At 42.0% G+C, this 14,315-nt stretch overlaps 1 protein-coding gene across 4 annotated transcripts in view; it reads right to left on the bottom strand.

Annotated features, from left to right (window-relative positions):
- ranbp10 (RAN binding protein 10) overlaps positions 1 to 14,315 on the bottom strand; it is a 36,934-nt gene that overhangs the window by 18,418 nt on the left and 4,201 nt on the right. For all 4 annotated transcript variants that reach the window (XM_080762344.1, XM_080762345.1, XM_080762346.1 and 1 more), the window contains exons 2-3: positions 7,336 to 7,447; positions 5,282 to 5,334 (exon numbers count right to left, since the gene is read on the bottom strand). In XM_080762344.1, coding sequence (XP_080618470.1) covers positions 5,282 to 5,334; positions 7,336 to 7,447 — 165 coding nt within the window. The remainder of the gene's footprint in view (positions 1 to 5,281; positions 5,335 to 7,335; positions 7,448 to 14,315) is intronic.

Here is a 14,315-nt window from a genome sequence, read left to right as displayed (position 1 = left end):
TGAGTGTCAAATCGAGTGGCAAAGTGAGTTTAATGTCGTTTAATGCTATCAGATAGGACTTTTCTGTTTGCATGTATGGGCTGTAACCCATACGTTAATTATACCCATTTTGCTTCCAGAATTGAAAGTGAATTAATACCAATCCTGCTATATGACAGACCATTCAGAGTTGTAGGCAGTCTTCCCTCATCAGGGGCTGGCATATGTGTATGAGACCCAAGATATGTGACGTCATGTGCGCATGTAAGAATTACCTCAAGATTAGATTTGTACATGTGTTTATTATGGTTTGTTTATGTACAGCAGTATGTGCTCCGTGTGCTCATGTGCACACAGTTATGTGCCCGTGCTTGTGTGTGTGTGTTGGGGGGGTATTAGATTAATCTGCTGACAGGGATATTGCCTCCAAAGCCAGGCTCACTGCTCCAACATGCTAATGAAATGGGCAGGTCTCTACCACTGGATCAGACACAGAGGTCAGTTGTGGAAAACACTGTACTGCTATGGACACACACATACATTATGCAAATGATTGCATACATTACAAACACACTTTAAATACTAACACACACACACACACACACACACACACACACACACACAGTGTTGAGGTAATCCACAGCAATCTGTCTAGCACCAGGGCTATGGCCTGTACACTAGGATCCTAGCGACCAGAACAATATTTTCATAACGAATACATGAGTAAGCTTTTACAGATTCACCACTCTTCCACTCTGTTCCCACCTTTGTGTGACATTTGAAGTAATGTGAATAATAAAGAGGAATAATGAATGTATGTATGCGCGCGTGGGTGCGTGTGTTGTGTGCGTGCGTGAGATCTAGAGTCTGTTGAATTGGCTGGATGGGTCCATGGCATTCATTCCATAAACCCCCACCCAATGGGGGGAACCCTTGACTATAGGCACAGGGCAGATGATACAGACTGGACTACGCTGTGATTGGCCAGAGGAGAGCGTTGCTCCGATTGGCTTGGTGTTAGTAGCATGGTGCTTTAGTCGTGCGGCCCTGAGCTACAATATGGCTACGATGCTTCCTCCTATGTCATCAGAGCGTGGTCAACCATTCACTGATCTCATTGTGTGGCTGTCTGTGGGATGTGCGTGTGTTGAGAAAGAGGGGGATTGGAGAGCAGAAGAAAAGAGTTCATGGGCTCCCAGAGGAAGGAAGGAGAGATTTGTTTCAGTTGACCGTAACAAACCCAGTGGTGGAGTACTCAAATGTTTTACTTAAGTAAAAAAGTATCAATACTGCAATGTAGAAATAGTCCGGAATTCTACGTTTAATTGAGTAAAAGTACAAAAGTATTGGTATAAAAAGAGTACCTAACGTAATATTACTAAAAGCAAAAGTAGTCATTAGACAGAATGTTCCATTTCGAGTTTTCAAATGCTTAAAACTCTGTTGAAATCTACAATCAACTACAATCGCCAAAGATTGGCTATTTTCAAATGACTGAAATCTATATATGAGGTTAATGTATGTTTTGTAATAATAATCCAAATATACAAAGTAACTACATTTTCAAATAAATGTAGTGGAGTAAAACTGTAAAAGTACAAGAGTTGGATCTCAGATGTTGTGGAGTACAAGTAAAAGTGTTGGAAAATGGAAATACTACAGCACAAAAAACCTCTGGATCTTTGCACTAATTCTCTTCCAATTCCATGTTATGACGTCAATGAGGATGTAAATTCAGAACACTATGGAGATTATATAAATGTCATTTTGCAAGCAATGCCAGCAGCAATCTGTCTGGAGTCTCCACTGCCAACATGAGGCATGGTAACTACAATTGTACACTCTCAGAGTTAAATAAACAATGAGCGTTGTACGGTGCTACAGCATACAAGACGCCCTGTGTATATATTTATGTAGATGAGGAACAAGATTGCCACTCTGGGATCACCATGTTTGGCTGCCTTCAGAATCCTTCTGGTAATGGTGGAATCACTGCCTATAATCTCAATCCCAATGCAGACAAATGTTTTTAAATGAGGTCATCATACAGTAGTACATTGTATAGCTTGAAATGCTTGATGTCCTAATATAGCATGGCCTTCTTACTTTGGATGTAAATGAGTCCCAGTAAAAAACTCTTTTACTTTAGTTATATTAGATATAGAGAAGTTTTTTCCTCTAAAGAGAAAAATTATAAGAAAAAAACACACTAGACGTCTGTCTATTTCTGAAAATGTGTCTTCAAAAATACTTTTGATAGGGATGTGCACGAATTTATGGATAAACGATGCTGCTAACCCTACCCTAAAGTAAGTAAGCCTTGCCGAGCCATGAGGCTCATAGGGCAGGAGCATATCTCCTGTTTCTGTAGCATGAGGCAGCTTGATAGTATTGCTAGTATGTCGCAGGGACCAATCCAACCCTACCCTACTAAACGTTTACTAAGTAAAATGTGGTTGTTCTATTACATTTTTATTGAGATATACATTTCCATTTTGCACCCATACTATCATGTCTTCATAAATTGTCGTCTTTAACAAGCAAAATAAGCAAATTCATGCAAATAAACTAAGTATTACCATGACTGATTTAACGTAGCCTGTCACACTCTTTAACTGGTCACTCTGCTGCTTCTGCCGGCCATTGTTCACTTTCCAGTCATTGTCACATGAACCTTGTATGACCTTTGTATACATGTGTGCCTAATTTCCTGGGAAAAAAATCATATGTCGGTAGCAAACAATTACATGTGTAGCATTTGTGCAGTTTGTGTGGTTTTTTGAGTAGTAGCAGAAAGTGTCTTCTGAAGAAAATGGTGGACAGTCTAGTCAGGCGGAAATGGGCAAGGCTATGGGACGTTATAATCCAAGGCATCCAGGGGAGAAATGTTTTGATTGTACAACCTAACGGTTCAAGAGTTATAGGCCAAAATGTGAAGAAGCCTGGCTGGTATAGCACCAACATGCGGCCAATTAGCCAAATTTTGGGGAAGATATCATTTTTTGGCCAACTAGGAGCGCCCGTGCAAGGTTTTTCACGCTGATCGGTCCAGCGGTGACCAAGATTAGCTGTTCACGGACAGAGAGACTCAGAGATAGACAGACAGACTCACAGGAGTGAAAACATAATCCAAGATCTGACATCAACAATAAGATCTGTCTTGTTCCAATTCCAAAACACCTAATAACAAGTCCAGCGATTCTGTCAGGGCGGTGGCTCTGTACAGTCTGTGTTTGGAAAAATACAGTAGCCGGAAGTTGTAAAACTACAGTAGGAAATCACATGATTCACTGTCCCCACTGAAGCACATGATGGTCAAATGGGCGACTGTGGCTCAGGAGGTAGAGCAGGTCGTCCAATGATCCATGGGTCGGCGGTTTGAATCCCGGCTCCTCCTGTGTCTACATGTCGAAGTCTCCTTGGGCAAGACACTGAACCCCAAATTGCTCCCGATGTGCTGGTTGGTACCTTGCATGGCTTCCGCCACAATCGGTGTATGAATGGGTGAATGTAATGCACAATCTATGGATAAAGGCGCTATATAAATGCACCATTTACCAAAACATTCCTGAAATTCCTTAGATTGTGACATTTCGTGACATTTAGCTGTATTTTGGAGTTGTACAGGAAAGGCTTCAACGTTCAAACCACCTACTGACATGCCCAGACATGTTTCCCTTACAACTAACAGACCATTCAGACTCAATTCATATACAATGAATGTAGAAACTCCGCCCATATTTCACTCCTCCGGCCGCATTGCCAAAACCCACACATTTTGGCAATATTTGAACTTCTCCACAACCTCTTTCATCTTAAACTCCATTCACTATCCATCCATGATTCACATTCTCACACTACTACTCCTTTCAACAAATCTAGCTGGTCTGAACAAAAAACTACGCAACACTAATACTACTGACATCAATTGCCTCTGTGTTTTCATAAAATAATACAGTTTTGTGTCTACATTATGGTCTAAGCCAGGGCCATATTAGAATTGCTGGAAAAAGTTCAAACAGAGTTGATTAATTGTATCATCACCGATTATGCAGTCCGACTAGTCTGTCCTCCTGTATGCAGCCATCTGCCAGAATGAAACATAATTCAAATGTTCCACTATACTTCCACTCCACTATACTTCAAACTGGAAGAAGGCATTGCTGTCTGCTCTCTCCCACTGTCCACGTGTCCATCTGGGCTGATAAGAACTGCCAGAGATTCTGGCCTCAGGCCAAACCATCCAGGGATAGTGTCAGTCAGACCCTGCAACGAGATCCTCACCATAACCAGTTCATGTTGAGTGACCTCAGTCATTACCTTTCCTCCCGTTACCCATACATAGTGTCTACAATAGGCACTCGCCTGTCTGTATAATCTATAAATACATTCATCACAGCATCCACTGACTCCTAGAATACCCATCGATGGATGCATTCCTCGGCATGGCGATATCTTTGATTCGTACTATTGATAATGCCATATCCCTGTCTCTGATCATCACCGTGTGTTTTAGTCTGTAGCTTCAAACACCAGAGCCTGGTCCAAGAGCGGTTCTTTACTGTACTCTGCAGCAGGAAGTGAGTTTGTTGAGCTTGTTGTAAGTTGTTTTGATCCATGTCGCCCGCTTTGAATGCTATCAACCCATAACCACCAGTAGGTAACTCATCCAGATCCATTCGCAGTCAGTAGGCTCTACTGGAGCCTACTGACTGCCATTAGGAAACTCTGAAGTGAAATTACTGCCAAAGCATTCGAACAAGTGGCTAAATATGTGTTTTTTTTTTTTTTTTTTACAAACATTTAGGGTGCTTTCTTTATTATTATTTACAATAGGCCTACCAGACGCCAGGAAATAACATCTGTCCACAAAATATTGCAGGGTCTATTGAATGTGAAGGAGGTGACAAACCTGACGATTGAGCCTATAAAACACAGTATGAAAGGTTACAGGTTTCAGACAAACTGCTGTGGCCAGATGTAATTTCCTGGGGTTTAGTAGGACATTGTTCTTTAAAAAAAGACATTTAGCCACTTCTTCGAATGCCCCCGCCCCCCCTGTAAAAAAAAAGCTAAAAACGCTAAAACGAAAGAAGGCAGCACATGAAAATTCTTTAGCCCTCACCTTTTACTTTCTCTAGTAACAACCTAAAACATGAACCATGGTTGAAAAAAAAAACTAAAGTTGTCCTTTAAAGTATGATTACACATCAATATTGTAATATTTACATAATTATCTTAACACATTGTTTTCGTCCATGTAAGCATCAATCCACATGTTCAACTGAGCTCCATTACTCACCAGGCAATCTGTTCATGTTGACTCCCTGGGCAGACAGACCGATCCCCATATATCTGCACATAAACAACAAAGATACATTGTAAAACACAACACTGTCAAATAAGTTGCCATGAGTTATCTTATTACAACAGGTTTGTAAGCACTCTGCAGTGTCTTCCCCTTTAAAAAGGCTCTTAATTCTAACATACTTTATGAGGACTTGTCAGGATGTCAAAATGACCTAGACAGCCATAAAAAAAGAGACAGAATGTAAAGGTGTTCAGCTGAGTTCAGCAAGAGTTCAGCTGTGATGCAATAGTTTGGTACGTGAGTCGAGATTGTTGATCTGAACGAACAGAGAAATATTATAGTATCTTTTTGACATAACTGTAAGTAGCAAAAATATGACAAAACCGTCCGAAACCTTTGTTCAATCATGATATTAAATGAAATGAATACATTTGGCAAAATGGTTGTGTTTGTTTGTCTCAGTGCATGCTGATGTCACCAGTAAAACATAATCAGTCAAACTCGAGCAATCAAATGTGTCCACTCTCAGCTAAAATGTCTGCCAATATGATAACGTTTCCCTGCACTCTTAGACCTTTATGAGTAACTGATGTCATTCACACCAAATGGGACTGATGGGACACTTTACTGTTTATTACAACCATAATGTTGCGTTTGTAATATTTGTAATAAACCAGAAGAGTAGCGTTGGGCCATTGGGCCACTCAGGCACATGGCCCAGTCGATTGAGATCTTGCCCAGTCTAGAGCTGAATGACAGGCGAAACAAAAGAAAACAACAAAAGACACATACATTGGCAGACCCTCACCCCTATGCATGTACATTTCTGAAAAACACAGCAAGCCACCTTTGTTTTCAAATTGGCCCCCCGTTAGAAGTCGGCAAAACCGGTTTCACCCATCAGCCTGTGTTGTGTGTGTGTGTGTCCCCCCCAAACCCTCCCCTCCCTACGCGCGTGCTGGAGGTTGGCCCAGTCAAGTTCCTAATCCACGCTACGCACCTGTAACAAACCTTTGAATTCAGTCTTGAATTAACTTTGAACAATTTATTTTTATTTCATTGTTAACCAAACAAGTATCGATAGACTGAACACTGAAGCAAAGAGAAGTGGAAGTCGAGAATGAGCCTTCATTTAGATTTCACATGGGTTTAAATGTATATCGCTCTCTCTTATCTTGAAACATTACAATGACTGGGTTGAATAAAATATTCCGGGTTTTAAGATCATATTTATAAATGCCTTTGTTTTAATGAACTCATACTGGACGCCAGAGAGAGCCTTCACAGACAACATGTCACTCCCTAGAATTAATTAATAGCTCGTAAACACGAGATTACAGTATGTTCAACACGTCTTTGGTGCATCTTGGGTCATAGCCCAGATCCAAAGCAGTGATTCATTGAGGCTGGACATCAGACACAACATAGAGATGCTAAAATCTCTTTTATATCAATCAATCAACCAGTAAGACTTAATGAGCAAACATAAATTACAAAATAAAAATGTAACGTTTAGGGGGTTTAGAAATGAGAAATACACTGATTCAATGGCCCAACCAAGATGCCTAGAACAACATTATCATCAAATCGCGTAACACAGTGGTTCTCAACCAGTGGTCCGGGGACCACCAGTGGTCCTTGAGGGGGTTCCAGGAGAGTTGGGAACCAAATGGACCCTTATAGATCTTTAGAAGAACCTTATGGGTCCATTTGGTTTCATTTTACACACTTCAATTATTGTTAAACATCTGCATTATTGCATAATTTTCAAGAAGTCTACACAATTAGAGAATGTAGACGAATTGTTATTTTTCATTATTTTCCCGTTATCCCTCCTAATGGTGGTCTGTGGCACAAATGCAGAATAAATAAATAATGGACCTTGATATGAAAAGGGTTGGGAAACCCACAGGTGTAACGGGTCCTGTTGCATTAAAGGGTTGAAACCCACAGGTGTAACGGGTCCTGTTGCATTAAAGGGTTGAAACCCACAGGTGCAACGGGTCCTGTTGCATTGAACAGCCAGTGGTCCACGATCCACTCACCCATCTCGGCCTTTACTGACGATCTTGACCTCGAAGTAGTAGATCCCGCAGGCCGCGGGGATGGGATGTGTGGCGCGTACGGAGGCTGCATCCTTGTGATTCTTTCCATGTCCTGTTGTGGGACGAAGATAAAAGACAAGCATGCATAAGAGTTCTGTACACCGATGTAGTTTCATGGATGGACGAATATAAAAGACACTATGCATAACCCATTCTGACCTGAGATCAGATTCATACGAGGTTTTCCACTGGACACACACTGGTCTGATTAACCCATTCTGACCTGAGATCAGATTCTAAAAAAATGTCAGTCGTTCTTCGATTTTTCAAAAATAGCAGACCTACAAGCTCGTAGCGCGCCACTCGGTGGCGCGCTATGAGCTTGTAGATCTGCTATTTTTCAATAGCTAAAGCATAACATGATGCTAACACCAAAATGGGTGCCAGGTCAGAATGGGATAATGATTTCAGGGCCGTTTTGTACCGATGTAGTTTCATGGATCGACGAATATAAAAGACACTATGCATAATGATTTCAGGGCCGTTTCGTACCGATAGTAGTTTCATGGATGGCTTATTTCACACAGTCGGGGGGGGACGGGACAAAGGGGCATAGTGAAGTTGTATTTTGTCGTAGCTTTATGGGCGTACATAAAAAACATTAGAAAGAGAAGGTTAGGCGAGGGATAGACTCGGCTGTAACCATACGAGCGGCCGGGGACATTTTTGTGTTCCAGCCACAGAAATACTAGGAATTTGTACTATATAATTTCAGAACAGAATCAGACTTCTGAACGGTTCATTACCTGCCAAACTGGTTCAGTGGAGCAGAGAAACTGCTCCTTAAACCTAAATGTACCTGCATGTTTAGTCAGTTGCTCTTTAATAGAATAGAGGCCGTGTTTGTCATCCGTAGGCGTAATTAAAGGACAGAAAAATCAAAATGCAGCAGAATACAACCCCAGAGACAACCTGCTCCTAGTTTGACTGACCTTTGTAAAAGCCACATGTCATTTGTCAGCTGTGTCAAGTGTCAGCTTTATAGCATCGGGCCAGGCATTTGAGTCAGTTGCATTTAACCAGGCATAAATAAAACTGATTTACACCCTGAACTGAAATGGACAGTAATAGTCACAGCGTACCACTAACTTACTAAGGCTTAAAATGAAAGGCATCATTTGTTTTAAGTGTGACAGAATTTAAGGTCATCTTCACACAAAGATAAATGCACTTCCATGAGATGAGAGTAGCATGAGTATGACTGATATTGTTTTTTTTTAAATAATCTTAAATGAGTCCATGATTCATGAATCGTGGAGCTCAAGCACATGGCTTTGAAGGGTAGCAGATCTACAAGCTCTCAACATGTCATGCTGCAATGCGTTGTGGGATTGTAGATCAGCTATTGATTTTAAAAAAAAATAAATTTTAAACTGAAACTGGAAAAAAAAATGAATTCCGTGCCATTGAACAAAGCTTCAAATATTTGAATCTTTTGGGTCAGCCCTACAATATGGACATAGATTTCTACCTGACAACGACAATATGCTACTTGTGTAGCATGTGGTCCGTCTCTCTCTGTGTGTGTGTGTGTGTGTGTGTGTGTGTGTGTGTGTGTGTGCATATGGATAAATTATAACAGGCTTATGGGGCTCATGTATTATGTCTGGACCAATTAATAGTAGTAGAGAGGTGACTGCTATCCAGTATCCAGCATTCTGCTGCTTATCCAACCCCATGTGCCTGTGTGTATGTCTCCGTATGTGGTATACTGTATGTAGGCTTGATGGTATGCTATGCTTGTGTCTGTGACCTACAGTCCTCCTGTCCATCTGTTGGTGTAATGTATAGCCTAATCACAGCAGAGCTGTCTCTAACCGTCCTGACTGAGAACTGTCTGTTCATGAAATTGTCTGTGAAGTGTGAAGATGCCCAATATGTAGGTAAGGTAGCATGTAACCCTAAACGATGAAGCTGACTGTCAACAGACACCTTGAGGCTGTGAGAGAGAGAGAGAGAGACACACACACACACACACACACACACACACACACACACACACACACACACACACACACACTCGTTCTTTCAGCTCAGAGTAGAATGTCTCTAGTAGAGGATTTGGCATGGAGCCTGGAACCATTAACTAGGTTAATAATAGAGGTTTAATGTACCAGCCGGCCAATACTCTCACAATACAGAACTTTGCATAGTTGTCTTTTCTCCCTTTTTTATCCATTTTCAGCACCCTCCAATGGACACTTTGCGAACATCCTGACAGATTTTGACAGCACATTTTGATCTAGCTTTAGTCCTAGTCTATTGACTAAAATGTAATTTAGCTTTAATCATCATTTTGCAAACTGAAATGTTTTGGTTTTAATCAAGTACATATCATCAGGTCATCAGATGATTTTGTAGACTAAAATTAATTTTGGCAGGCCTTGATTAATGGCGTCGTAAATGGCAGATCTTACACTTTACACTGCATGCTGAAAATAGACGATCTACATGCTCACAACACGTCGCAGCACGGCACCTTGTGAGCTTGTAGATCTGCTATTTTCAGAGTGCAACCAAACATGAGATCTACTGGATCTCTTCTAGTCCCTCCCTAACATTTTAGTGTGCTTTTTATTTGTTGACGAAAATGTGCGTCAATATATCTTAGTCATCAGATTTGTTTTTATTTCGTTTTCGGGAAACACTGCACCTTTGCCTTTGTTGGGTCAAAGACCCTGAGTTAATTGACCACATCATAGATTAATACAATAATGTAAAACTTAATTGACAGGTTAATCAGTTATTATTATTATAATCATTAGAGGCTAACTGCAGCCTTAATTCTACCTTAAGTGCCCTCAATGCTTGACAGCAAACAGCTTTAATCCATAAGACTGGATCAGTCCTCACTCATCCCTTGTTACTCCGAGTTTATGACATAGCTATTTCGCCCTAAATGTGTGTGTGTGTGTGTGTGTGTGTGTGTGTGTGTGTGTGTGTGAGAGAGAGAGAGAGCAGTAAGACTTGTGTTTATTTTTAGCTGCTCCATGTTGTGAAACCTATCCTCAGCAGGCCTACAGGTCCCTGGGCAACCTACAGACAGACGAGAAAAATGGCTACAGTCACACACACGCACACACACAAGGACCAACTAAATAAATATACACACTGTGACCGACACACTCGGGGTCCATGTGCACACACAACCTGGCAGGTTGTCTGGGGTATTAATACCTCACCAGCGACAACACTAACTCAGTTAGCAGTAGCACACAGTTCTTATCACAGTGTCACGTACAGCTTACTATATTAGTGAAGCACAAAGCAAGCAGGTTGTCACTTTCTCACACACACACACACACACACACACACACACACACACACACACACACGGTTTGCCGATTCTTTCAGAGAAAGATTCTAGTGCTTCCTCAACAATCCAATGTGTATATATAATGTGGTGCACATAGAGTATCTCCACCAGGCTGTGTTGCATAGCCAGAGCTGTGTAAAGGCAGTCCAGTTTTCGGTGAACAGAAACGGTGGTTAATAAAAACGGAGAGATGTGTTTGTGTCGAGTGGTGTACACCGCGGTGTCGAGTGACGCCACGTTGTAGTTTTCGGTGGTCACCTCTTCACCGACAACTGGACTATATGAATAGGCCAGTTGTTACACCAGTTAACAGGAACCTAAGGAAGTTGCAGGGGGAAATGTCATTATGGACAGAAATGGGCTCTATATGCACACACACCATTTTTTTCAAAGTACTTGGGCCCCTTCCCTAGAATCTCTACTTCTATTCCTTCACACATTCTGGTCAAACAGAGTCAGGGACGGCTGGGTGCTGCCATTCCGTGTGTTGGCTCACTGGAAACACTCTGCTAACACCAGTGAGTCTCCAAAGTGTCTCCTTGAGTGGGTTCTAATTCTAAACGGCCAGGCTGTACGGGTGTTTAACTCTGAGAGAGTGTAGAAATGAAACAGGTCCATTTGGTTCCATTTGTACACTCTCCTTGAAATGAAGCCGCTTGAGAACCACTGCACACTAAATGGAACAGGGCCTTAACCCATTCTGACCTGAGATCAGATTCATACGAGGTTTCCACTGGACACACACACTGGTCTGATTAACCCATTCTGACCTGAGATCAGATTCTAAAAAATGTCAGTCGTTCTTCGATTTTTCAAAAATAGCAGACCTACAAGCTCGTAGCGCGCCACTCGGTGGCGCACTATGAGCTTGTAGATCTGCTATTTTTCAATAGCTAAAGCATAACATGATGCCAACACCAAAATGGGTTCCCGTTCAGAATGGGTTAATTAGTATCGGCAACACCTATAGGTTATAGGGAAGGTCCCCGAAAGTAGGGCGAGTTATTCTGCCCATTGGCATAAATTAAAGTGCTTTTGGAGGTGTGCTCTATAAATGCCCCTGAATGTGCAATTCCAATTAGGTTCTGGTTTGAATGTTGTGTTCATGGTATATGGTAGCCTGGCTCCCTGCAACGCTACCATTAAGAAAATATGTTCAATAATGAAATTAAAATAAATGAAAATTCAGACTAAGGGCCGATTCATACTCCTATTTTACCGCTGTTTTGGCGCTGTAGTGCCGAAATGATTTCGGCTCGTCAGAAACTTTCAGTAGCACCGAAGAGCCGACTTTAGCACGGTACCCGCCCCCCCCCCGAACCTCAAATGACGTCACATTGTAGGCTCTACAGAGCCGAACCGACTTTTATTCGGCTCTAAAATAGGAGTATGAATCGGCCCTTAGTGTCAGGCTAGATATATGGTGCTTTTGTACCAATTTCGGAAGCCAATTGCAGCAGACAGGTTACAGTATATAATGACAAACCCCGTTTGATGCCAATTGTCTCCCAAGATCAGTTGTACCAAATTCTTGTACTTAATTTGGTGTTTTTTGCTAAATGTGACATTTGTAGTAAAATAAAGATCTGGCACACTGTCACTTGGGGGACGTCCATGTGGTTCGACCTCCTCTTAGTTCAACCATGCATTAAGGTTGGCGAACATGCAATAAGGTTGGTGAACATGCATTAAGGTTGGCGAACATGCATTAAGGTTGGCGAACATGCATTAAGGTTGGCGAACATGCAATAAGGTTGACGAACATGCATTAAGGTTGGTGAACATGCATTAAGGTTGGCGAACATGCATTAAGGTTGGTGAACATGCATTAAGGTTGGCGAACATGCATTAAGGTTGGCGAACATGCATAAAGGGTGGTGAACATGCATTAAGGATGGCGAACATGCATTAAGGTTGGCGAACATGCAATAAGGTTGGTGAACATGCATTAAGGTTGGCGAACATGCATTAAGGTTGGCGAACATGCATTAAGGTTGGCGAACATGCGCTGCTCCCATGCTTGCGGTTATGTTTAGGGTTAGAGATAGAGTTAGTACTTGTTAGTTACTTGTGCATTGCTATTTAAATAACAACCTTTGGCAAATTGGAGGAAATGCAAACGGTTTTAAACTGAGGAAACGCTCTTACAAATGAAAACTCTTCATAGACAAGAGGTACTTAAACATATGTTGTTCTATCAGCTATAAAAGTACTACTACTATTAATAGTACAATTACTTCTATTACATTTTATTTATTTATATCCCACATTTTTGTAACCCGGGTTTTACACAGTGCCAATTGCCTAAACTGTAATCCTGGGCGCTAGTCTCTCTCTCTCTCTCTGCCAACTTGGGGAGAGCCCCGAACTGAGCTCACGCGTCCTTCAATGCATCGAGCCCCCTTCACATGACGGGGGAGTTTCCCCGGTAGGACGTAGCGCAGTGGTATTCAAATGGCGGCCCGTGGAGCACCCCCTTGTGGCCCCTGTTAGAATTTTCAATTTAAAAAAAGAAAGTGTGTGTGTGTGTGTGCGTCCAGCTGGTGCTCGTTGACGGTCGTTATTGTCAAGGCAATTATGTTTATGCACTGTCAAAAAGGTCTACATCTATTCTAAGGTAGCATATATCTGTATATCCTGCTCATTACTGTGCAGAAATACATACATAAATAAATCTTCGTGATTTAGCACAAAATGCATTTTGAGAACCCACAAATTCCCACGCTTCGCGCGCACACTGTGCGGCCCCACACACACACACACACACACAATCATTCTACAGTTGTGGCCCCTGGCCTAATCTAATTGAATACCCCTGGGCCCTGACGTAGCATGTGCAAGGAACACGTTACCCCAGTTCCTTCCTTCCTCTCCATCAGGCTGACATGGGGGATATAGAGACCAGGATTACCGTTATTAATTATATGTACTTGCATACCCCTGGGTATATGTACCTACCTACCCGGGGAGAACATGCAAACTCCACAGAGAAAGGCCCTTTCGCCAACCCTTACCTAGGGTAACTATGGGCGCTGATGATGCAGAGGAGAGAGCAACGTCCCCAGCATCCCCGTTGGGAATCGAACCCGGGACCTTCTAGCTGTGAGGCGACAGCGCTACCAACATCGCCACCATGCCCCCCACTACTACATTTACTGAAATAAAATCTCTCCGTCTCATGACTCACGCACATGTCTCACCTCTCTCTTCCCTCATTGGTGCTGAATCATGTAATCATTATTTTCTAATGCAGTGATGAGTCTCTAAGCAATCTGTCACTTCCGAGTGATGTGAACCTGATGCCCTGTAAATGATGGGTGCATATTGCATTAAAGAATATATAATTATTTCGACATTTTTAGCACAAAGCCGTGAACGCTTACCGACATTTCTCACTGCCCCTTAAAGCCTGATTCAGACGGGACTAGTATTGTCCAGAGACCCCAGGTCATTTGTAATAAGCACGGAGGACGTCTGTGTTTTTTATCCTGTGCGAATAGGGCTTAAAATGTGCCACCAATTTACCTGAGCTCACCTCATATTAGGACTAACATGCATGATGAATGCACAGTATGATACAGTATGATTCAAATGGATACCAGTA

This window comes from Protomyctophum bolini, assembly GCF_963924005.1.
Source record: "Protomyctophum bolini genome assembly, chromosome: 4".
Classification (NCBI taxonomy): Eukaryota; Metazoa; Chordata; class Actinopteri; order Myctophiformes; family Myctophidae; genus Protomyctophum; species Protomyctophum bolini.
Note: the sequence above shows the minus strand (reverse complement) of the source record. Positions and strands in the feature narration are given on the sequence as shown.